The 27,433-nt window shown below is 32.8% G+C and overlaps 1 protein-coding gene across 10 annotated transcripts in view; it reads right to left on the bottom strand.

Annotated features, from left to right (window-relative positions):
* CUNH12orf40 (chromosome unknown C12orf40 homolog) overlaps positions 1–27,433 on the bottom strand; it is a 75,079-nt gene that overhangs the window by 31,910 nt on the left and 15,736 nt on the right. For 2 of the 10 annotated variants that reach the window (XM_015493580.2, XM_048802536.1), the window contains exons 2-7: positions 23,018–23,057; positions 19,674–19,812; positions 7,723–7,855; positions 7,258–7,306; positions 6,131–6,319; positions 2,826–2,941 (exon numbers count right to left, since the gene is read on the bottom strand). In XM_015493580.2, the coding sequence (XP_015349066.2) occupies positions 2,826–2,941; positions 6,131–6,319; positions 7,258–7,306; positions 7,723–7,855; positions 19,674–19,812; positions 23,018–23,057 (666 nt within the window). Of the gene's footprint in view, positions 1–2,825; positions 2,942–6,130; positions 6,320–7,257; positions 7,307–7,722; positions 7,856–19,673; positions 19,813–23,017; positions 23,058–27,433 lie in introns of those variants that run through there. The other 8 variants (XM_048802532.1, XM_048802534.1, XM_048802538.1 and 5 more) reach the window with 8 other exon arrangements.

Below are 27,433 nucleotides of genomic sequence, written 5' to 3'. Positions count from 1 at the left end.
GAGGGAGAACTTCCAAATTCATTCTACGAGGCCAACATCACCCTGATACCTAAACCAGACAAAGACACTTCAAAGAAAGAAAACTACAGACCAATATCTCTAATGAACCTAGATGCAAAAATCCTCAATAAAATTCTGGCGAATCGGATACAAAAACATATCAAAAAAATGGTGCACCATGATCAAGTAGGATTCATCCCTGGGATGCAAGGCTGGTTCAATATTCGGAAATCAATAAATGTTATTCACCACATCAGTAGACTTAAAGATAAGTACCATATGATCATCTCGATAGATGCAGAAAAAGCATTCAACAAAGTACAGCATCCCTTTATGTTCAAAACTCCAGAAAAACTAGGGATAACAGGAACATACCTCAATATTGTAAAAGCTATCTATGCTAAGCCTCAGGCTAGCATCATTCTGAATGGAGAAAAATTGAAGGCATTCCCTCTAAAATCTGGAACAAGACAGGGATACCCTCTCTCACCACTTCTGTTAAACATAGTTCTCGATACACTGGCCAGAGCAATTAGACAAAAGAAATTAAAGGCATAAAAATAGGAAAAGAAGAACTTAAATTATCACTATTTGCAGATGACATGATTCTATACCTAGAAGACCAAAAGGGTCTACAAAGAAACTATTAGAGCTAATAAATGAATTCAGCCAAGTGGCAGGATATAAAATCAACACGCATAAATCAAAGGCATTCCTGTATATCAGCGACAAATCTTCTGAAATGGAAATGAGAATAACCACCCCATTCACAATATCCTCAAAAAAAAATAAAATACTTGGGAATCAACCTAACAAAAGAGGTGAAAGACTTATACAATGAAAACTACAGAACCCTAAAGAGAGAAATAGAAGAAGATCTTAGAAGATGGAAAAATATACCTTGTTCATGAATAGGCAGAACTAACATCATCAAAATGGCAATATTACCAAAAGTTCTCTATAGGTTTAATGCAATGCCAATCAAAATCCCAACAGCATTTCTTGTAGAAATAGATAAAGCAATCATGAAATTCATATGGAAAAATAAAAGACCCAGAATATCAAAAACAATTCTAAGCAGGTAAGGTGAATCAGGCGGTATAGTGATACCAGACTTCAAACTATACTACAGAGCAATAGTAACAAAAACATCATGGTACTGGTACCAAAACAGGCAAGTGGACCAATAGTACAGAATAGAGGACACAGAGACCAATCCACAAAATTACAACTATCTTATATTTGATAAAGGTGCTAAAAGCATGCAATGGAGGAAGGATAGCATCTTAAACAAATTGTGCTGGGAAAACTGGAAATCCACGTGCAACAAAATGAAACTGAATCCCTTTCTCTTGCCATGCACAAAAGTTAACTCAAAATGGATCAAAGAGCTTGATATCAAATCAGAGACTCTGCGTCTAATAGAAGAAAAAGTTGGCCCTGATCTACATATTGTGGGGTCGGGCTCCAAATTCCTTAATAGGACACCCATAGCACAAGAGTTAATAACTAGAATCAACAAATGGGATTTACTTAAACTAAAAAGTTTTTTCTCAGCAAGAGAAACAATGAGAGAGATAAATACGGAGCCTACGTCCTGAAACAAATTTTTACTCCTCACACTTCAGATAGAGCCCTAATATCCAGAGTATACAAAGAACTCAAAAAATTAGACAATAAGAGAACAAACAACCCAATCAACAAATGGGCCAAGGACCTGAACAGACACTTCTCAGAGGAGGACATACAGTCAATCAACAAGTACATGAAAAAATGCTCACCATCTCTAGCTGTCAGAGAAATGCAAATCAAAACCACCCTAAGATACCATCTCACTCCAGTAAGATTGGCAGCCATTATGAAGTCAAACAACAACAAGTGCTGGCGAGGATGTGGGGAAAAGGGTACTCTTGTACATTGCTGGTGGGACTGCAAATTGGTGCGGCCAATTTGGAAAGCAGTATGGAGATTCCTGGGAAAGCTGGGAATGGAACCACCATTTGACCCAGCTATTCCCCTTCTCGGTCTATTCCCTAAAGACCTAAAAAGAGCATGCTACAGGGATACTGCTACATCAATGTTCATAGAAGCACAGTTCACAATAGCTAGACTGTGGAACCAACCTAGATGCCCTTTAATAGATGAATGGATTAAAAAAATGTGGCATTTATACACAATGGAGTATTACTCTGCACTAAAAAATGACAAAGTCATGGAATTTGCAGGAAAATGGATGGCATTAGAGCAGATTATGCTAAGTGAAGCTAGCCAATCCCTAAAAAACAAATGCCAAATATCTTCTTTGATATAAGGAGAACAACTAAGAACAGAGCAGGGAGGAAGAGCATGAGAAGAAGATTAACATTAAACAGGGACGAGATGTGGGAGGGAAAGGGAGAGAGAAGGGAAATTGCTTAAAAATGGAAGGAGACCCTCATAGTTATACAAAATTACATATAAGAGGAAGTGAGGGGAAAGGGAAAAAAACAAGGGAGAGAGATGAATTACAGTATCTGGGGTAGAGAGAAAAGATGGGAGGGGAGGGGAGGGGGGATAGTAGAGGATAGGAAAGGTAGCAGAATACAACAGACACTAGTATGGCAATATGTAAATCAATGTATGTGTAACTGATGTGATTCTGCAATCTGTATATGGGGTAAAAATGGGAGCTCATAACCCACTTGAATCAAATGTATGAAATAAGATATGTCAAGAACTATGTAATGTTTTGAACAACCAATAATAAAATTTTTTTTAAAAAGATTAGATTAATAACTGAGAGTAGAGAATCCTACATCTTCATTTTCTTCAGCATCTTTGCTTACCTGTTTAATCTTTCAAATAATGTTCCAAATTGTGCTGGTTTATATGATGAACTGAGATCATCTTGACTTTCATTTATTTTGGAAACCAAAGAATTAGAACCATCCACATTGTTGAGCTAGAAAAATAGGAAAAAAAACATTAAAATAGTAAATGTACATACATGGAATTTCACTTGCTCACAAAAAAAAATGTCATTTAAGTGAACAGCATCTATATTCAGAAATGTATCTTTTAGTCTAATAGAAAGTAATTTTAGTTCCTTTTGAAACAAAATACTGTTCTAACAATTGCCACCATAGCACAATGAAGGTAAAAGCCACCAACAAATTAATATCAGTATTTAAATGATTGTTAAAATAAGAGAGTTAATACTATGGTGAATTAACATTTTTCTCAGTTAAAAAAAGATTATAAAAATAAACAAACACACAGAACACCAGAATCTCCAATAACTAAATGTTAAGTTTCTGATAGAAAATAGTAGTTTGTTTCAAGGAAACAGCTACACTGGTCTCAGTTCTTCCATTTACTGTAATTTTAGACTACTACTTTAATTTTTCTGAATATCAATATCATTCGGTAAAAAATAGGGATAAGACTATGAAGACTATTAAAGCATAAAAAACATCCATTTGTTAGTGTGCAAGGTTCTATATAAACTTACTTCATTTTTACCCAACACTAATCTATTCAGTAAGGATAATTTATAACTGTAGTATATTTAATTTTAAACCCAGGAACAATAAAAATGAGAAGTCCAAAGACAATCAATTATAAAAACAGAAAACAAAAAGAGCAGAGTTGAGGTGGTAGTGGTGGTGAGCACCTGCAATGCCAGCACAGAAACATAAGGATCACTTTAATGCAGGAGTTTGAAGATCAACCTGGCCACATAGTAAGACCCTATCACAAAAATTTAAAAATAAAGAAAAGGAAAATTGAGACACTGAATGTCTTTGGAAAACAAACAAACAACAAACAAAGACCAAAGTCAGAAGATGGCTAACAAATATATCTTAGTCTCAAAACAGTGACAGAGGAGCAGAAACAAAGTTAACTTTGAAGTGAGAAATAAAAAACCAAAAGAGGAGTGGAGGGGCAGAGTACTTGCTGAGCATGCATAAGGCTCTAGATTTGATACCCAGCACCACAAAAGAGTAAAACAGAGAAAGAAGAGAATACTTCATTTTAATTTTTCTTACTTTTCTAGAAATCTCCATAAATAATCTATTAAATATTTTTCTAAGAACGAAAAATATGACACTACAACGTGGAGAAGGACATTAGCTTCTCTTTCCAGTCTTCTACCATAGTAGGTATGTTATTTACCTATTTGGAATTAATTGCTAACCTATAGTGTATAATATGTAACAGGTAAGGAAGAGATTGGTTACAGAGAAACCACAGTGTTTTATTCTCCATCTTACAAGCTAATAGAGCAAGGATAAGTTACAAATTAATCTACAAAGGGAGACAAAGGCTGAATGTTTTCTTTAATATGTGGAAGCTAATCCACAAAAAGGTGTGTGTGGGGGGGGCAGAAATAGAAGAAGTTCAGTGGGATTAGACAAAGGGGAATAAAGAGAATGGAGGAGGGATAGGAAAACAAAAGACAGTGGAATGAATCTGATGTTATTTTCTTATATACATACATGAATACACCACAGTGAATGTCACCATCGTGTACATCCACAATTAATTAATTTAAAAAATAAACATAATCATGGGAAAATAGCAGAAAGCTCAATAAAGGAAAGGGAAGAGGGGTGGGGAAAGGGAAAGTAAAGGAAAGATATTAGGGTTCTAATTGGAATAAGACATATTCCATGCTGATATAATTATATCAAAATGGATTCTACCAATATGTATAACTAAAAAGAACCCATCAAATAAAATTTTAAAAATACAAAACAAATGGGTTGTTGAATATCCTTCATTGCATAATTCAAAAATTATTAGGTTCTTTAATTTTTTTCATTTCTCTCCAAGAAACAGCAAATCATCCTTTAATAAACACTTTAAAAAATCATCATAATTAACTATATTACATTTATCTATAATATAGTATAGTATTTAACTAAAATGATTTATGAACTTATAAATCATAAATTTATTATAAATTTACTTATAGATAATGTACATACAAATATGGTATAAACCACTGCAAGCTAAAAGCTGGGAGAAATCTAAAATTAATATCCCTGTTAATAAAATATAATGCTTATATAGCCATTTTCTTCATTACCATTGTACATTAGTATAGTAACTTCAATAATTTAAATTTCTAAATCTATATATATTTAGTAAATCATTCCCTTATATGTTCTATGACAAACATATATTAGAATTTGGATTTTTTTATATTTTAACTGTAGAAAACTGTGATTAAGCATTGTAGTATCTGCTATGTAACATTGCCACATATTTCTATATATGTAGCTGGGTGAGAGGGCACATGCCTGTAATTCCAACAACTCAGGAGACAGAGGCAGGAAGATTACAAGTTTGAAGCCAACCTCAGAAACTTAGTGAGAGCCTTTTTCAAAATAAAAAGCAAAGAGGGCTGGGGATATAGATCAGTAGGAGAGTGCATCTAGGTTCCCAGTACCACCACACACACACAAAAAAAAGAATAAATTTGTACATTAATTGAAGTACTCATAAACAGATGTCATCTTTAAATCATAAAACCAATCAAGCCACCACAACTCATACTTTAAGAGACTAACTACTATGTCTTCACTGAGACTATGTCATCACAGGATGCCTTCTATATCATGCAAACCGAATTGCCATGACATCTATAAACTATTGACTTACAGTGATCATAACATAAACTGCTATAAAACAGACTGAATTATTTTCAAATTTGCTATCAATAATTTTCTAAAATGAATGATAATTTCTAAGGTAGTGAAGAACATTCCTTGGTTTTCTATTCATAATTTTCTAGAGCACAGAAAATTAAGCTTTTGATCTAAGAGGAATGAATCATCCTTAATTATCTTCTAATTTGGTACAATTTGGTACTTCTAATCTGTACTAATTTGCAGGCTACACTTTTAAAATCTATAAAAAACAGAAGTAGTATATGATAAAAAAACAGTATATGATAAAATATATGTATATTTTTATATGTATAAAATATATACATATATTTTATAAAAAATATATACATATATAAATATATATACATATATAAAATATATAGATAAAATATATATACATATATAAAATATATATACATATATTTTATAAAGTATATGATAAAACAGTATATGATAAAAATAAAATTCAAAGTTACCTGCCCATCTTGCTTTTTTTCATATACAAGACTCTGAGGACTAGATGCTATTCTGGGAATTAAATTTTGTTTTGGAATATGTCTGTGAGAAGATAATTCTGCTGAAAAAGATGGTGGAGTAAAATTGCACTTTTCTATTTTGCTGAACTGAGGTTCAAACATACTGTATGAGTTCTTAACTTGAGATAACTATAAGAAAAAAATATAAAATAATTTAAAATACATATTACCTAAAGAAGTCAAAATAGTACAACCAAAATAAGTGAAAAGGGCATAGACTGCAAGGGAAAACGTCCCAAGGAAAGACAAGTCATCATTAATTGACAGGATTTATTAATATGAGAGAAATTATTAACTAAGATATTACTTAGGAACTCCTTTCCCTTTGTTTTTCCCGCCCATATTGCCCTCCAACCACAAGCTTCATTCCCATATGCTATCCTCTAATGAAAGAAAATCTGAGTTCCATTAAACCACAAAGTAGATGACAAGATTTACAAAGGTTTTTTTTTTGTTTTTTTTTTTTTTGTTGTTGTTGTTTTGTTTTGTTTTTAGTATCACTGCTATTGCCTTTCTGGTCTGGTTTAACTCTGACAATTCAAAGAAAGGAAAGAAGAGTTAATAAGAAGGCACTGGACATTAAACAAAATTTCAAGATTTAATAACAATCTATGTACTTATATTGATTAAAATTTTATTTGCTAAAATCTAGTTTGTTATACTTTGAAAGAAAAATTATCTTGGGATTAAAGTGAGTACTAAACATCACAACTTGGTATAAAATAATCTTGTCATATGTTTGAAGAGATGAACTGCTCAATAATCATATGGTAAGAACCCTTAAGTGAAATGTCTTTTACAGCTGTTCAGTAACAAGCACAATCAAATATTATTCACACATAAGCCTGGTCACATTGTTGATATTACAAAGGGATTCTCATAAGGAATCAATTAAAATATACTAAGGTATTATTTTCCTACACTGAAAATCTTTTAAAAGAATATTTTAAAAGTCTAACATTTTGTAAAAGGATAGCTAATTTTCCCCAGTATTCAAAAATTAAGATTATTCAGTGACATATCGCAATTGTTAAAACAACTTAAAAATTTTACAAAAAATATCTCACCTGAACTTGGCCAAGTTCTTCCTTGTTACCTAGTTTTTGATAGTGTATACTAATGAAAAGAAAAATTCAAGGTTAAAATTTAAACAACAATAAAAATGACTTCTTATATATTTAAAACTCTTAATGTTCTACACAAGCATACAAAAACATACAGAATTTTAATAAATCATTTTCGGGTCATAATATAGCTGAATTTTATAAAAATTATGTTAATATTAGAAATAGACTTTTTAAATTTGTTTTAATTAGTTACACATGACAGTGACATTTTTATGATAAGGAAAGTCAAAGTATGTGTACAAAATGACTCAGCCATTTGATAAAGGTTCTAACATTTTTATAATATCTATAATTAGATAAACAAAAACAACTTGAAGGTAAGTACCTCATAATTTCCTAAAGAATAAAACTGTTGATAATAACCAGTTTAAACATCTAATAATGTAAATACCAGCTAAAACTCACTTGTTTTCTACATCATCAAGGCAGAGTTTAGAAGGTGTACAATGAGGTGACATTGGAAGTTCTAATTCACGTTTCTTTGGAAGCATTTTTATGTTGCTATTCATATTCACATGGAATGGTTTTTTTACAGTTTCTATAATGAAAATATTAGATTATAGTTTAAAAATAAAAAAAATATTTCAAAGCACTACTTGATACATCATGTTAATTAAAAATGTTTATCTTAGAAATTTTACTAAAAACACATTCTATACATGCTAGAAAAAGTCATTACAATATTAACAACAATCACATATAATTAAAAACATCTTTTTCTTCCTCAGTTTATATATACATCAAGAAAGGGGCCATTAATTTAGTTCTACTTTTTTCTACTTCCAAGGCTTGCTTCATCCCCCAACTATGTATTATTATACATTACTATAGCACCAAACATTTTCTCTATCACTTTGCACACTTTATTGTACTTGATTGACTCCTGCACTAGATTTAGACTACATATAGGATGATCTACATATAGCCTGATCTCTCATTACAGTAGACATACTGTTTTGTCTGTGCAGTACTTTTACCTACTCTTTTAATATTTTTAGTTGTATATGGATACAAAACCTTCTTTTTTTTTAAAGTTTTCTTATGTGTTGCTGGGGTTGAACCCAGTGCCTCACACAGGTTAGGCAAGATTTCTATCACTGAGCCACAAACCCCATCCCTACCTACTCTACTGAGAAATGTTTTTTATACCCTCCCCAACTATCTAGTTCCAATGGAAACTATCCCTCTCTGTGCAAAATAATTGGTTTGGGGACAGGCATTTCTGCAAGGATGAATCAATAATGGAATCCTATACATTGGGTTTTAAGTGTGTTCCACTGCTAGGATACACCACCAGTAGCAAAAGGCAACACTCTTCCATAAAAATGTAAAATGAGAGAAAGAACTTTCAGTCTTTCTGGGTGGCAAGCCTAGGAGAGGTGAGAATTATTAGCTTCTTAAGGCCAGGTGTTGAGCCTTAATGATGATGACTATCCAAGAGAATAAAAATAATATCTTAAGAAAAAAGGAATCCTATTAGTATGTAAATCCTTGATTCAGGCAGTCTGAGACCCTTTGCATCATCACTCTTCTTTTTACTTAAATGTATAAATATAGTTCTTTTTAAATTCATCATTAGCACCCATGAATTATGACTAATAAAGTCTTATTTTCTATTTTGCCCCAATATAGTATTAAGTGATAAGTAATTCAACAAATATATGTTGAATGAATAATTGTCAGGGAGAAAGTGATGGGGATTAGCATATATTATCCCATGGAACCTTATCATTTGAAAACTGCAGAAGTAGGAAGATCACTATCAGCTTCCTCTTTTCTCCCTAAAGCAGGCCTCACAACTTAGGATTTTTCTGACCTTTTCCCAAACAGGGTCATAAAAATTTCATTTAAGTGGTACCCTCCTAAGGTACCAAAATGGTAGAATAAAGAAGGTCACTTTCTTGGTTGCTCCATGGTGTGAAAAGTCAAGTGACTTCTCAGCAAGATGGGTGGAGAAAAACAGAGGAGCTTTACTGGGAATTAATTCTGGACATTTAAAGCAGATCAGGACTCAGGAAGTGGATAAAATAAAGAAAAATTCCCAACACTGTGCATCACTGGCAGGGACTGCTGGAAAGATCCCCCTTGAAAAATGTAGAGGGATAAGTCAATTAAAAAAAAAACTCAGCATGTCTGGGTACCAAGAGATTAGGGATCAAAGACACTTCCTGACTGAACAGAGAGGTGCACTGCACAATATCCTCATGCAAGGAAAAAAGCCCCATTCTCCTAGCAGTGTGAGAGGATGAAGGAAGAAACCATTTTGCTACTGTGGTGGGGATGGGCAGCTAGGGGAGCCATTTACTGGCTATCCCAAGTTTGGCCAGAAAGAGGCCCACAGAGTGTCCCTAAGCTACCAGGAGAAAAGAAACCTGAGAAGGGTTTACACAGGGTAATACCTGTCAGGGGAAACCCACCTGGCTCCCTACCCACCCCCTGCAGACTGGCTGCTTGAAAAATCACTAGGAAGAGGTGTCCAACTGGGAATTTTGAAGGGCAAGATTTATTTGGTTTGGAGACTAAACCTGAAAGACAAAAAAACACATGAGTGACTGTGGGGACATAGGATTGGCTCCTCCACTATGCTAGCAGAGCCCAGGGGAGATCCCTGGGGGGCAGTATTTCAGCATTGACCAGCAACTGCTGAGCTTAGAAGATATACAGATTTAAAATCTTCAGACCAACTGCCATTCAGTGAAGAACCTGGAGCCTAAACCCCACCTCCAGGAGCTCCTCCAACGGGATTTCCCATCACACTCCAGTAACCCCACAGAACACAACTGGGAAGGAAAACTGAAAATCATTCGAACTCCAACATAAATGATTCTTTAAATTAAGATTTTTTAAATTTTACTTTTTTCTTTTTTCTTTATCTGAACTGTTAACTTACCTGATTGGATCATGGATGCTTACACATATTCATATCTGTTTCTTCCTTCACCTTTCAAGCATTTTTCAAGTAAATTATTTTTCATGGATCAGCATTTTGAGGACTAGCACATTTATGCAGTATAACTCAGTTATGTTCTGGCATTCTTCTACTTTTTGTAAAATGTTTATTTTATACATTTTTCTCACATATCTACTTCTCTTGATTCTCTCTCTCTCTCCTGCCTACTGCTAACAGCCAATCTCTATTAGTCTCTATTTCAATCTTCCTTTAATTTTTTTACTTCTATTTTCTCTCCTCCTCCCTCATAATCCTACATCACTTCCTACATCACTTTAGTTCTATCACTGTTCATGACTTAGAATTGTAAATCCTTTGTAAACTTACTATTTTTCCTATGGGCAACAACTGATCATATCATTTCTGATTTTTATGTAAATTTACATTGTAGATCCCATAGAAGGAATTATTTGGTTTAATGATGCGCATTGTTTGCATTGATGGTTGTTATTATCAGACTCCCCCTGAAGATGAAGTACTAGAAATCTTCAGGGACATTATAAGTCAACAGGTAGAAACTCTACTATCTCAAATCCATAGTGTTACATGGGCAGACACACAAACAACATAAAAAAAATCAAGGGACCAAGAGGCCCAAACAAACCAAGATACTTCAATAACAATCCATGGACACCACAGTGGAAGAAAGTCAAAGGAGTTAATTGTTAAACTGATCAGTGAGGTCAAAAAACAATGTAAGGATGGTACAAGAGAGAAAATACAGAAAATGAAGGATCACTTTAATGAAGAGATAACAGAGCCACATCAAAGCACATTGTTATGAAAATGCCTAACATACAGATTAAGAATAGAATTTTAAAGGCTCCCAGAGAAAAAGGACATGCTACATTAAGAGGGAAACAGGGTCTGGAAGCCCAACATCAAGGTGAGGTACAAACAATCTGCATAGGTACTAAGAAAAAATAGGGAAGAAAATGTAATATCACAGATCCACACTGCAAGAAATGAAGACACATAGAAAACATGAAAAAATAAGGGAGGAAAGTACCCCCAAACAAACCAGGACACTATCATAACAAAACCTATGGAAAGCAAAGTTGATGAAATGTCAGAGAAGGAGTTCCAAAGGTTCATAATTAAAATGATCTGTGAATTAAATAATTACCTAAATGAACAAATACAGGCAAAAAAAATTGATCCCTCCAACAAAGAGACAAGAGAGCAAACACAGATAGCAAACAATGACTTCAAGAGTGAGATAGAGACTCTGAAAAAAAAAAACAGTCAGAAATCCTTGAAATGAAGGATACAATAAATCAAATAAAAAACTCAATAGAAAGCATAACCAACAGACTAGATCATTTGGAAGAAAGAACATTAATTAATGAAGACAAAGTATACAATCTGGAAAATAAAGTTCACCACACAATGAAGAAAGTCAGAAACCATGAACAGAATATCCAAGAATTATAGTACAGCATCAAGAGACCAAATCTAAGAGTTATTGGGATAGGGGAAAGCACAGAGTTTCAAACCAAAGGAATGCACAATTTCTTCAACGAGATAATATTAGAAAATTTCCCAATATGAAGAACAAATTGGAAAACTGCATACAAGAGGCTTACAGGACACCAAATGTACAAAATTACAATAGATCTACACGAAGGCACATTATAATGAAAATACCTAGCATACAGAATAAGGATAGAATCTTAAAAAGCCACAAGAGAGAGAAATAAGGTCACATATAGGGGGAGACTAATTCGTACCTCAGCAGATTTTTCAATCCAGACCCTCAATGCCAGGAGATCGTGAAACAACATATACCAAGCTCTGAAAGAAAATGGATGCCAATCAAGAATCTTATATCCAGCAAAACTAAGTTTTAGATTTGACGATGAAATAAAATCCTTCCATGATGAACATAAGTTAAAAGAATTTACAACTAGAAAGCCTGCACTATAGAACATCCTCAGCAAAATATTCCAAGAAGAGGAAATGAAAAATAATGATGTAAATCAGCAGAGGGAGGGATTACACTAAAGGAAAATCTAATCAGAGGAAAAACCAAGTCACATTAAATATCAAAAATAAACAAATATGGCTGGGAATACAAATCATGTCTCAATAATAACCCTGAATGTTAATGGCCTAATAAAATAAAAACACCAATAAAAACACATAGACTAGCAGTTTGGATCCAAAAAAAAAAAAAAAGACCCAACAATATGTTGCCTCCAAGAGACTCATTTCATAGGAAAAGACACCCACAGACTGAAGGTGAAACATGGTATTAGCACCAAAACAGACTGGTAGACCAATGGTACAGAATAGAGGACACAGAATAGACTAACCCACAAAACTACAATTATGTTAGACAAAGGTGCCAAGAACATGCATTGGAGAAAAATAGCCTCTTCAACAAATGGTGCTGGGAAAATTGGAAATTCCTAAGAAAGAAATTGATATTAAACCCCTGTCTCTCACCATGCACAAAACTCAACTCAAAATAGATTAAGGATTTAGGAATAAAATTAGAGACCCTGTGTCTAATAGAAGAAAAAGTAGGCCCTAATCTCCATCATGTGGGATTATGCCCCATTTCCTTCATAAGACTCCTTTGGTGTAAGAATTAAAATCAAGAATCAATAAATGGGATGGACTCAAACTGAAAAGTTTCTTCTCAGACAAAGAAACAATCTATAAGGTGAATAGGCAGCCTATATCTTGGGAGCAAATATTTACCCCTCACACATCAGACAGAGCACTAATCTCAAGGGTATGTAAAGAATTCAAAAAGTTAAACACCAAAAAAACAAATAACTCAATCAATAAATGGGCCAAGGACCTGATCAGACACTTCTCAGAAGATGATATACAATCAATCAACAAACATATAAAAAAAGTTCATCATTGCTCGCAATTAGAGAAATGCAAATCAAAACCACTCTAAGATATCATCTCACTCCAGTCAGAATAGCAGCTATTATGAAGAAAAACAACAATAAGTGTTGACGAGGATGTGGGGAAAAAGGTACACTCAGACACTGCTAGTGGGACAGCAATTTGGAGCAGCCAATATTGAAAGCAGCATAGAGATTTCTTGGAAAATTGGGAATGGAACCACCATTTGATCCAGCTGTCCCTCTATTCAGCCTATACCCAAAGGACTTAAAAACAGCATACTACAGGGACACAGCCACATCAATGTTTATAGTAACACAATTCACAATAGCTAAACTGTGGAGCCAACCTAGATGCCCTTCAATAGATGAATGGATTAAAAAATATGGCATATATGCACAATGGAATATTACTCAGCAATAAAAGAGAATAAAATCATGGCATGTGCAGGTAAGTGAATGGAGTTAGAGAAGATAATGCTAAGTGAAGTTAGCCAATCCCCCCCAAAAAAGAAAACAAATGCCAAATGTTTTCTTTGATATAAGGAGGCTGATTCATAGTGGGATAGGGAGAGGGAGCATGGAAGGAATAGATGAACTCTAGATAGGGCAGAAGGGTGGGAGGGGAAGGGAGGAGGCAAGGGGTTAGAAATGATGGTTGAATGTGATGATCATTACTATCCAAATCACATGTATGAAGACACAAATTGGTGTGAATATACTTTTATACAACCAGAGATATGAAAAATTGTGCTCTATATGTGTAAAAAGAATTGTAATGCATTCTGCTGTCATATATAAATTAAAAAAAGAAAATGGATGTCAACCAAGAATACTATACCCAACAAAATAAAGCTTCAAAACTGACAATGAAATAAAAACCTTCAATGATAAACAAAAGCCTGCATTGCAAAACATACCTAATAAAATATTTCATTAAGAAATGAAGAATAAAAGTGAAAACCAGTAAAGGCAGGACCTACACTAGAAGATAATCAATCAAAGGAAAAAATATTTCAAATTTAAAAACAGAAATAAATCAAAATTTCAGGAAATAAAAATCATTTCTCAATAATAACATTGACTATAAATGGCCTAAACTCAACAATCAAAAGACACAGACTAACAATTGGCTCAAAAAAAAAAAAAAAACTCAACAATATGTAGTGTCCATGAGACTCAACTCATAGGCAAAGACACCCACAGACTGAAGGTGAAAGGATTGAAAAAACTGATTATTCACATGAATCTCATAAATAAGCAAGGGTTTCTATACTCATATCAGATAAAGTTGACATCAAGCCAAAGTTAATCAGAAGGGACAAAGAAAGACATTTTTAAGGGAACTATACATCAACAAGACATAATAACTGAAAATATTTATGCCCCAAACAATGGAGCATCTACATACAACAAAAAAATCTTTCTCAATTCAAGTTCAGGAATTAAATAGAGAAGAACACAATAATACTGGGTGACTTTAACAAAACCCCCTCACCACTGTATAGATCCTCCAAACAAAAACTAAATAAAGAAGTTATAGAATTAAAAAATACAAATAATAATTTAGACTTCACAGACATATAGAATATTTCATCCATCAGGACTGAATACACTTTCTTCTTGGCAGCCCATGGATACTTCTCTAAAATAGATAATATCTCAGGCCACAAAGCAACTCTTGCAAATACAAAAAACAGAGATAGTACCTTGCATTTTATCAGATCATAATAGAATGAAATTAGAAATCAATGATAAAATAAAGAGTAGAAGCTACTTTAACACCTGAAGACTAAATAACACACTATTGAATTACTTATAAATAGCAGAAGAAATCAGGGATGAAATAAAAAAATACTTAGAGGTAAATGAGAATAGCAGCACAACATATCAAAAATATCTGGGAGACTATGAAGACACTGCTAAGAGGAAAGTTCATTGGACTGAGCTCATTTATTAAAAGAATAGAAAGTCAACAAATAATTAATCTAACATTACATCTCAAAGCCCTAGAAAAAGAAGAATAAATCAACACCAAAATCAATAGAAGACAGAAAATCATTAAATCAGAGTGAAAGTCAATGAAGAAAACAAAAGAAACAATCCAAAAATGGATGAAACAAAAAGTTGATTCTTTGGAAAAATAAATAAAATTGGTGAACCCTTAGCCAAGCTAATAAAGAAAAAGAGAAAACTCAAATTACCAAAATTAATAATGAAATGAAAACGGAAATATCACAACAGACACTACTAAAATACAGATGATAATCAGAACCTATTTTGAAAATTTATTCTATAATTTAATAGAAAATCTTGAAGACAGCAATAAATGTCTAGAGACATATGATTTCCAAATTGCATCATGAGTACCTAGAAAATTTAAACAGGTCAATTACAAGCAATGAAATTGAAGACACCATTAAAAGCCTATCAAGAAAGAAAAGCCCAAGACCAGATGGATTCTCAGCCATGTTCTACCAGAACTTCAAAGAATTAACACCAATTCATGTCAAATGATTTCATGAAATAGAAAAGGAGAGAATCCTTCCAAACTCATTTTATGCAGCTAGTATCACCCTGATACCAAAACCAGACAAGGACATATCAGGAAAGAAAACTTCAGACCAATATCCCTGATGAACATAAATGCAAAAATTTTCAATTAAATTGTGGCAAATTGCATACAAAAACATATTAAAAAGACACTACACCATGATCAAGTGGAGTTCATCCCAGGGATGCAAGGTTGGCTCAACATACAGAAATCAATAAACCTAATTCATCACATTATTAGACATAAAGACAAGAATCACATGATCATCTCAATAGATGCAGAAAAAGCATCTGACAAAATTCAGCATCTATTCCTATTCAAAACACTAGAAAAACTAGGGATAGTAGAAACATACCTCAATACCTTAAAAGCTATATATGCTAAACCCCAGAGCAACATCACTCTCAGTGGAGAAAAAATTGAAAGCATTCCCTCTAAAAATTGGAACAAAACACTTTCACCACTTCCAGGAAACACAGTCCTTGAAACTCTAGGCAAAGCAGTTACAAGAAAGAAATTAAAGGGATACAAATAGGAAAAGAAGAGATTAATTATCCCTATTTGCTGATGACATGAATCTATATTTAAAAGACACAAAAAACTCCACCAGAAAATTGCTAGACTTAAAAATGAATTCAGCATAGTATCAGGATATAAAATTAACTCCCATAAATCAATTGCATTCCTATATACAGTGATGAATCAACTGAAAGAGAAATTAGGAAAACTACCCATTCAAAATTGCCTCCAAAAAAATTGGAGAATCAAGCTGACAAAAGAGGTGAAAGACCTCTATAATGAAAATTACAGAACACTAAAGAAAGAAATTGGAGAAGACCTTAGAAGATGGAAAGATCTCCCATGTACTTGGATAGGCAGAATTAATATTGGCAAAATGGCCATAAATACAAAGTGCTATATAGATTTAATACAATTCCTATTAAAATTCCAATGATGTTGTTCATAGAAATAGAAAAAACAGTCATGAAATTCATTGGGAAAAATAAGAGGCCAAAGCAATCCTCAACAAAAAAGTGAAGCTTCACAATAACAGAACTTAAATTATACTACAGAGCTATAGTAACAAACAACGAATGGCATGTGTTTGGCACCAAACCAAACATGAAGACCAATGGTACAGAATAGAAGATATAGAGACAAACCCCCATAAATATAGTGATCTCATATCACCATAAACATACACTGGAGAAAGACAGCCTCTTCAACAAATGGTGTTGGGAAAACTGGATATCCACATGGAGCAGATTGAAATTGAACCCTGATCTCTCACTCTTCCCAAAACACAAAGTGGATCATGGACCTGGGCACTAGACCAGAGACCCTGCAACTGCTAGAAGAAAATGTAGGCCCAATTCTCCATCATGTCAGCTTAGGAACCAACTTCCTCAACAAGACTCCTAAAGTGCAAAAAATAAAATCAAGAATCAATAAATGGGATGTTATCAAACTAAAAAACTTCTTCAAAGCAAAGAAACAATGAAAAACATTCTGTAGAGATCCTACAGAATGGGAGAAAAATCTTTGCCACCTGTATATCATACAGAGCATGTATCTCTAGTATATATTAAAAACTCAAAAACTTAACACCAAGAAAACAAACAACCCAATATATAAATAGGCAAGGCAACTGCACAGACACTTCACTGAAAAAGAAATACAAATGCTCAAAAAATTATGAAAAAAATGTTCAATATCTCTAGCAATTAGAGATTGCTACTCAGATTCCAATTCACTCTAATCAGAATGGCCATTATCAAGAATAAAAGTAACAATAAATGTTGGCGAGGATATGGGGGAAAAGATTCAATCATACATTGTTAGTGGGACTGCAAATTGGTGCAACTACTCTATAAAAAGTTTGGGGATTCCTCAGAAAACTTGGAATAGAACCACCATTTGACCCACTAATCTCACTCCTCAATATATACCAAAGGGAGTTAAAAATCAGCAAACTACAGTGATGCAGCCACATTAATGTTTACAGCAGCTCAATTTACAATAGTGAAGCTATAGAACCAATCTACATGCCCTTCAACAATGAATGAATAAAGAAAATTTGGTATATGTATACCATGAAATATTATTCAGCCATAAAGAAGAATAAAACTATGGTATCTGCCAGTAAGTGCATAGAACTGGAGAATATCATGCTAAGCCAATTCCAAAAAACCAAAGTCAGAATGTTCTCTCTGATATGTGGTTGCTAACACACAATAAGGGGATGGGGGAGGAAATAACAGAAGTTCATTGAATTAAACAAAGGAGAGTGAAAGGAAAGAAGGAAGAATGGGAATAGGACAGACAGTAGAATGAACTGGACATAACTTTCCTATGTTCATATATGAATACACAACCAGTGTAACTCCACATCATATACAATCACAAGAATGGGATTCTAAGTTATACTCCATGAATGTATAATATAACAAAATACATTCTACTGTCATTTATATCTAAACAGAACAAATTTTAAAATTTTTTAAAAAGAGGTAGCCTTCTGATTACTAGGGACTGGAATGCTGAGGTCAGGGTAGAAGTGTAGAAGAGGGTGAATGGATATGGTAAATGCACAATGTATGTATGTATGGAAATATCACAGGGAATTCCACTAAAATATAAATTAATATGTATTCATAATTATAGTAATTGAAAACAGGTGTTATTCTTACACTTTAAGGGAAGTATCATAGTTTTCAATTTTTTGGAAAATATTTTTATTATGCTGGGTATAGTATCTAGATCTTCACACATGCTAGGTAAGCATTCTACCACTGAGGCACACAAGTCAAAACATCCTTCTCTCTGAAGACACAGGATCACAGAAAGACTCTTAACCAACAGCAAGTTGCTCTTAGGTTAATATCATTAGCTCATGCTTTTCTTTTTAGTCCAGTCATACCTCTCCACAGCCATCCACTTCTTCATCAAACCTCGCACAGATTTACTGACTGATTTGGGTCTATATTTTCTTATAAAGTTGTCATGTCACATAAAACATTTTAAATATATCTGTATTAATTTGTTAATCCATCATTTACTTGACAGATAGTGATTTGTCTATCATGTAGAAGACAGACACAACATGGCTGGGGCCTCAGCCATGACATGTCTGGGCCTCAGCCATGAACCTTGTGATAGAAAGGAAAATATTTTTCCTTGCCTAAAAAACAGGCAATAAAAGTAAATACATTCAATTTACAGTAAGAAGTTTTATTCCCAAGTTCATACATAACATTCCTTTTAAAAGTATAAATAAATGTACTTGTGCAAGTTGTCATTCATGGAGGGAGGAAGAAAAATTGGAGACAAAGTAAATGAAGAGATACTTCTATTCTGATTGATTTATATCCCTCTTTGAATTGTCTTATTTTTAAGCTCCCATTTTAACACTCACTTAAAACATTAAATACCAGATATATATTTGTTCCTTGAGAGAGAGAAAAATAATCTGATTATCTTTTTGTTTAATTGAAGAGCAGGAGAAAACATACATTATTTTGAAATAGCATTCCAGGAATGTGTAAGAAGTAATTCAATCTTTTGAGACAGGAAACCAGTCATTCAGGGAAAAATCTTCCCTACTACTCTTTTAAAACAAATTCTCTAAATGTAAAAGATGGTAAACGTATTTATTATTCCTTGCTTTCTAACTAAACTCTGGTAACTATCTGCCTAGAAAAAAATAATGTAATAATTACAACAAATTCACTATAGTAATTAAAACTATCACTAATAAATTAATGTTATATAACACATATACAACCTAAATATAAAAATAAATGGATTAAGCAACAAAGATTTTAAACAATGTTCATTAAGATCTTGTTACTATTCTAATTTAAAGAGCACCTAAGTTTTAAATTAATTTGCCACATGCTTTGAGTTCTAAAATTGCAAATTAATTAGAAAGCCAAAAATTATTATGGTCACATTAAGGTTTAAACAAAACGCTACTGGAAAGACTTACCAGGTGTTTTCTTCTTACAAGATATCTGATTTACCATATATAGGTTAAGGAGGTCTAAACTGGCAGTGGAATTTTTTGCAGGGGACAAAACTCCCAGTAATTTCATTTTTGATTTTAACCTGTTCCTTTCAAAGTATTCCTAAAATAATTTAAAATGTTAAAAATTAATGCATCAACCAGTTAATTTAAGGCAGAACCATAAGTCATAAATGCACTAATGGTATTAAATCATTGACTTGATATTTGTATATTTTTGTGACACCACCTTTATATGTCTACATATGAATTAAAATCAATTATAATAACTTGTAACTTGCTTTAAAACTCTAAATTTCACAGCATTTAATAAAGTTTCTCTTGGATTTTTTAATTAGTTTTTTATTATAACATATGATATTTTAAAATGGAATTTTTTTTAAAAAGTATTCCCAGGTATCAAAAGATTAAAAATTATCTATATGCATAATATAATGAAAACATCTGGCCAGGTACAATGACATACGCCTGTAATCCCAGCAGTTTGGGAGGCTGAAGCTGAAGGATCACAAATTCAAAGCCAGCCTCAGCAACTTAGCAAGGCCCTAAGCAACTCAGTGAGACCCTGTCTCTACATAAAATTGAAAAAAAGGGCTGAGGATGTGGTTCAGTGGTTAAATGCCCCTGGGTTCAATCCCTGGTACAAAAAACAAACAAACAAACAAAAAAAAAAAATCCAACAGGTTAAAAACCTGTTCTTCTACAAAGTATGCTATCCTATAAATATAAAAATGCCTTAAAGGTATGTTGCAGCTAAGTGTCATTAAAAGTCAGCAGAAATGAGAAGGAAGAAAACTATGTAAAAAATATCTGCAATCAATGCCAATTTAGTTCACTGTACTATCCCTCCTTTATTCCTAAAAGGTTGCTTTTAAAAAAAAAAAAAAAAGATCTGCACATAATTATCATTCTTCATTCAGCTTTTATTTTCTTCCTGCTTGAACTATAATTATTCTTCCTTTTTTTTCCAAATTACGTCTTTAATTGACCAAATTCAAAAACACTTGATTTGTGTAATATTAACTGAGCAAATATTATGTGCTAGACACTGTAACAAATTGTCTTTAAACATTTTCTATTCCATTAAATAATTCATAATACAATACCATAACTTCCTTAACATGTGAGTAGTTAGAAGGAAAAAGTCTAAGACAGGAAAAATTTTAACATAAGAGTCATATTTCCAAATAATTATATATCATATTTTCAAGAGGGTAAGGCTCATTCACATTAACTTCTTGGAATACTGTCAATTACAACCAACTTTAAAGGTTTTAAAAAACTTGTAAAAACTATAAAAGACTTGCCAACTATCAAACATAATAGTAAATGTTCTCTTATACAAAATATATCATAGATAAAGGGTATGCATACATATTTCATTTGAGTAATGTACAACCCTAAATTTGACTAAAATGTCTTTTAAATGATCATAGTATAATTCAGTAATAAAATAGTAGAAACCTTAGGATGAAAATATTTCTGTCCTTAAAAAAACTGCTGGGCATTGTAGCACACACACACACACATAATCCTAGCAGCTCAGGAGGCTGAGGCAGGAGGATTGCAATTTCCAAGCCATCCCCAACAATTTAGTGAGATCCTGGCTCAAAATAAAAAAATAAATAAATAAAGAGGGTTGGAAATGTGGCTCAGTGGTTTAGAGTCCCTGGATTCTATCACTGGACCAAAAAAAAAAAAAATTACCTATCAATGCTAGATCTTATACTTGATGGTGTACTGGAATTAAGAATATTATTTCTTGAGGCACTGTATTTTATGATAGATGAAATCATAGGAATCAGAGACACAATTGCAACTGAGTATGACAGGGGATGATATAAAATACTGTGGAAGGTTAATGTAATGGGGGAGGATGGGCAGATGGAGGGCAGGAGGACTAGGATTTTTTTAGGAAATGATTTCTAAGATAGATGCATGAGTCAGAGTTAGCCAAAGGGAGTAGAAATTAAAGGTTCCAAGAATAAGGGGAAACTACAAAGACTGTCTGCAAAGTGAGTAGCCTTGATTCCAGGAAACATCCCAAGAGAGGTTTATCCCTGCTCAAGCTATCATACTACCCATAATCTCTGTTCCTAGAAAGGACAAGAGTATGTCACTGATTTACCTGATATGACCAGGCTCAATTTTTCTATCAAGTCTCACTTGGTAGAAAAAAACTAGAAAACAATCTGAATAAGAAAACTTTCAGAAAATCATAAATCAAATTTTAACTTAAAGCCATTAAAAAAGGAATAACCAGAGAGGCAGAAATAAAATCCAGAGAATGAGTCAAAGAAAGCATGGGATAAGTTTGTTTAAAAATAAAGGAAATGGCAGGCTACATTGGAAATATCATATTAAAGTAAGTTGGACTGAAAAACATTCTTTTGATTCAACAATAGAAGGTTCATTGTTGACATTAACAAGAATTGTACAGTGCAGCAGACTGAGAACTAAATGTGAAGTGAGAGTGAAGGGCCACAGAAGAAAAGGGAAAGGATCCAAAGAGGGCAACTATGCTGCCTTCACTGTCATTCCTTTTCATTTAAATTTTACTACCTTTGACATATTAGTACACTAGGTTTTTGTTCCTTTGTTTTTACTCCTTTGGATTTTTTGTGAAAGGAATCTTTTTGCTTGTCTTCTTCGGTGAGTGGTTCTTTTGCTCAACATTATGTCCTTGAGATTGATCTACCTAATTACATGAAGTTGATACATACCATTACTTGAATATACCACAATCTGTTGGATAATTCTACTACTAACGGGTGTTTAGGTTATTCCCCTTTCTTATTCCTCTCTCTAGATGCACTTCTTTTTTCTCCTTCTTGTTTCTTTTTGTTTGCTATTTTAACAATAAAAGTGACCCAAACAATCTTATACATTATCTCTAAGTACACATGTATAAGAGTTTCTTTCAGACATATACCACTCAGTACATACATGCTCAACTTTATAACACAATCAGTAAAATAAAAAAGGACAAGTTAAAGCATGTCAAAGGACAAGAGACCATTATAGTACTTTAGGCAGTAAATGATGATGTGAATTATAGTGCTAACACTATAATAGTGAGAAGAGGTCAGACTTGAAATATATTTTAGAACTAGAAGGACATAAATAATCAACAATAATCTTTAAATCTCTGTCTGAGAAAAAGTATTTAAACAAACTATCTACAAGGATGAAGACTAAAGAAAGATGATTGATTTGATTCACTTAGGTGAATTTATTAATAGTAGAAAATGTTTCAGAAGGTCACGATTCACATAAGGATAACACAAGTAAAAATATATCTTCCTCACCTTTTGTTTTCTCCTCTCCTGCTTGATCAGAACCCTGGTTCTAAAAATGGAAGCAAGACAGAAGATACAGTGATTAAAGAAATGACTTTAAAGACAATTGCCACCAGGTGTGGTGGTGCATGCATGTAATTCCAGCAGCTTGAGAGGCTGAGGCATGAGGATAATGAATTCAAAGCTAGCATCAGCAAAAGCAAAGCACTAAGCAACTTGGTGAGATCCTGTCTCTACACACTTTATGTATCTAATAAAAATGATCCATGCCATCAGATATAACTTTCCTATGTTCACATACAAATATATGACCAGTGAAACTCCATATCATGTACAACCATGAGCATGGAATCCTAATAAGTTACACTCCATGTATGTATAGTATGTCAAACTGCACTCTACTGTCATGTTATCTTAAAAGAATAAAAAATGATTCATACCAAAAAATTTGCACATAATCCAAAAAATTTGCCAGTGAATCATCAAGTCATTTGCATTCTACATTGACTATTACAATATTATGTAGCCAATTTACCAAAATTAAATTTTAAAAGGTTACTTTGATCTTATGCAAATGCTCTCCAACATATTTTACTACATGGGAAAGCACTCTAAAACATATATCTGATTATCACTTAAGAATAGAACTTCCATAGAATGGTCCGAATTTAGTTTTCAACTCTTGTTTTTTGGTTATCCACTTCATGAACTCATTCCCAAAGTAAAATCTATATATAGTACTCTTTTCCATGTTAAGATACTTTCTTCATCATATATTCATATTTAAAACTTTCAATACTTTCAAGACTCCATTCATATACCAATCTATTAATGAAATCTATCTGTACTTTATAAAATAACTTTTATTAGAGTTTCTCTAATTTTTGTCTTAATATTTGAAAGATCAGAGACTTAGTGGTAGGAAGAAGGGTGAGAATAAGGATAATCCTTTTTAAACTAATGACTATTTTATCCTGGAAAAAAATTTATTTTTTACAGTACTGGAACTTGAACCCAATGGTACTCTACCATTGGTTACAGTCACAGGTCTTTTATTTTTTTATTTTGAGACAGTCTTAAGTTGCAGAGACTGTCCCCTTATGATACTTCTGCCTCAGCTTCCCAAGTATCTGGGATTATAGGTGTGTACCATGACACCCAGCCTGGAAAGTGGATTTTTAAAGAAATACATTACAATCATCTTGTTCAATGAAAGTCTGAATGAACAATATTAGCTATCATTATAGCTATGTACTTTAAAGAAAATCTGGAGGTTTTTTTCATAGAACACTCTATAAGTAATTCATTCTGTATAGTAGGAATATAAATATTTGTTATTCTTTGCTAAGGAAAAAAATGAGAGAAGTGTAAAGGGTTAAGGGAAGGAAAATTAGAAAAAAAAGGGGGGGGGAGAAAGAAAAAAAGAGAGATGGAAGGGAACCATACTGACAATAGAATTGTGAACTTCTGACCTTTGATAATCTTTCTAGTAAGAAAACATTTAAAAGAAAATGTTGGGCTGGGGTTATGGCTCAGTGGTAGAACATTTGCCTAGCATGTGTGAGGAACTGGAGCCAATTCTCAGCACTGCATATAAGTGAATAAAAAAAAGATTCATCAACATCTTTAAAAAATAAAATGCTAAAAAAATCCTTAAAAAATCCAAGATATGGAGTCAACCTGGGTACCCATCAATAGATGAATTGGTTAAATAAAAAAAAGTGGTGTATGCATACATTCAGCCATTAAAAGGAACATAATCATGTTATTTTTAGGAAAATGGATGGCATTGAAAGTTATCATGTTAAGGAAAATAAGACAGACACAGAAATACAAGTATCATATTTTGTCTCTCATATGTGGAAACTAAAAAGAAGATGTCTTAAAATAAAAGTCAGACTATTAAAGAAAGGAAAAGGCAGGATGCCTGGGGGAAGGGGGGGCATATATAGTAAGACAGTAGTAGTAAGGCAGGTATATATGAACAAAGCATGATATACACATGTATGGAAATATTGCAGTGAAACTCATTAATCTGTATAATTAATATGAATCAATAATTATAATAAAAATTTTAAAACAATAAGAAATTTGCCAAAGAATTGTTATAAACAGAACTAAACCATAAATTTTCATGGTGCATACAGGCAGTATTGAAGCTACATCAGAAATTAAATACTATAGGTGTTATATAAATACTGTACATTATCTGTCTTAAATTGCTCTTTTGTTTTTTTCGTGTGTGGTTTTACTTTTTTTTAGTTCCCTGATTAGTTTATATTCCTAGGGGCATGATGCCATGCAAAAGAAACTGTTTCAGAATGTTAACATCTTATAATAATATGTTCAGCAAATAAAATTAGAAAATATAAAGAAAATTAAAAGAGCAATAAATAACTAGCAGATGAAAAATATTCTATGCTTTGAACTACAGTGTAATTAATATTAAACTAAAACATCAACATCTAACAGTATTAGTTAGGGGACTAATTAAGATTCAAGACAGTTATTAGCCTAGAAAACGTACTTGGCAGGTTTATCTGATGTGTTAGGAATAGTAATGATAAATGTCAAAATGCTATGGCTTTTAAATACTTTTCTCTTACAAGATAAAAGTTTTAAAAGATGTATGAATTACAAGAGGAAAGATATTGAGGGGAAAAAATTGTAAAGCCAATAAAGCAGAAATCTATATAATACTCAGAAGAGAGAACCTAATTAAAACAAGTTCTCAGAGACTTGTTAAATCAAAAAAAAACTGAATATATTCATAGTTCTATTAGGAATGTTTCTAAAATTTGGAAATATTCATGGACTATTATACACACTTTCATCAAATTTAATTAACTAATATTTACATGCAACCTGGCTTCTCATTTTATAGCTAAAATCTTGGTAAGTTTTTCACACAAACATTCCTGGTAGTCTTACAGATAATAAGATTTTAATAAGCAACATTATAAATATAAAAAATAATAATTTCCTACAAACATACTTTATGTAAACCTGAAAGAAATCAGGGTAGGCAATGAACGTAGATCATCCTAAGGCTTATGGTTAAGTTTCAAGAACAGTAAGTCTCAGTTGTTCCTATTTAACAGATGTTTCTCACAGACAGAATTCTATGTATTGAACTATTAAAATATTAATATTTCTATTATTGAACTATTAAAATATTAATATTATATTGTCAAATCTCTAAAATATTCTATAGGAAAACAATTTTAAAAAATGTTTATAAAAATTAAAATTACATATACAGATACCAATATGTCTAGATATCTACATATATTTCTTTTTTTTTAATTTTTATTGCTGGTTGTTCAAAACATTACATAGTTCTTGATATATCATATTTCACACTTTGATTCAAGTGGGTTATGAACTCCCATTTTTACCCCGTATACAGATTGCAGAATCACATCAGTTACACATACATTGATTTACATATTGCCATACTAGTGTCTGTTGTATTCTGCTGCCTTTCCTATCCTCTACTATCCCCCCTCCCATCCCCTCCCCTCTTCTCTGTCTACCCCCTCTACTGTCATTCATTTCTCCCCCTTGTATTATTTTTCCCTTTCCCCCCACTTCCTCTTGTATGTACTTTTGTATAACTCTGAGGGTCTCCTTCCATTACCATGCAATTTCCCTTCTCTCTCCCTTTCCCTCCCACCTCTCATCCCTGTTTAATGTTAAGCTTCTTCTCATGCTCTTCGTCCCTACTCTGTTCTTAGTTACTCTCCTTATATCAAAGAAGACATTTGGCATTTGTTTTTTAGGGATTGGCTAGCTTCACTTAGCATAATCTGCCCTAATGCCATCCATTTCCCTGCAAATTCTATGATTTTGTCATTTTTTAATGCAGAGTAATACTCCAGTATCTCTGTATCTGTAGATATCTCTATGGAGATACATAAAGAGCTGTCTCAATAGATAAAGCACTCGCACTCGTGCTCTCGCTCTCTCTCTCTCTCAATCTCCAGGAACATTAAAATAAAAATTTCTTTTTTTATTAGTTCCTTTTAGTTATATATAATATTATGATTCATTTTGACATAATTATACAAGTATGGAATATAATTTGCTATACTTCAGTCCCCAATATTTCCCTTTTCCCTCCCTGTTCTCCTTGTTCTCTTCTGTCTACTCTACTGGTCTTTCTGCTATTCCTATATAGTTTTGTTTTTGTTTTTGTTGTTTCAATTAGTGCTTTGTGGATGTACATTCACTGTGATATACTCATATGTATACACAGGAAAGTTAGGTCAGAGTCCACAATTCTTCCCTTTTTCTGTTCCTCCTCCCTCACCCTCAATCCCCTTTCTCTACACCTCTGAGTTTTCATATAAAATATTTTAGAGGTTTGACAGCATAAAACTAATATTTTAATACTTGAATCTCAGTGAAGTATTTAATCTTTCC

The sequence above is a fragment of the Marmota marmota genome, unplaced genomic scaffold (assembly GCF_001458135.2).
Source record: "Marmota marmota marmota unplaced genomic scaffold, marMar, whole genome shotgun sequence".
Classification (NCBI taxonomy): domain Eukaryota; kingdom Metazoa; phylum Chordata; class Mammalia; order Rodentia; family Sciuridae; genus Marmota; species Marmota marmota.
This window is presented reverse-complemented; position numbering and strand designations above follow the sequence as displayed.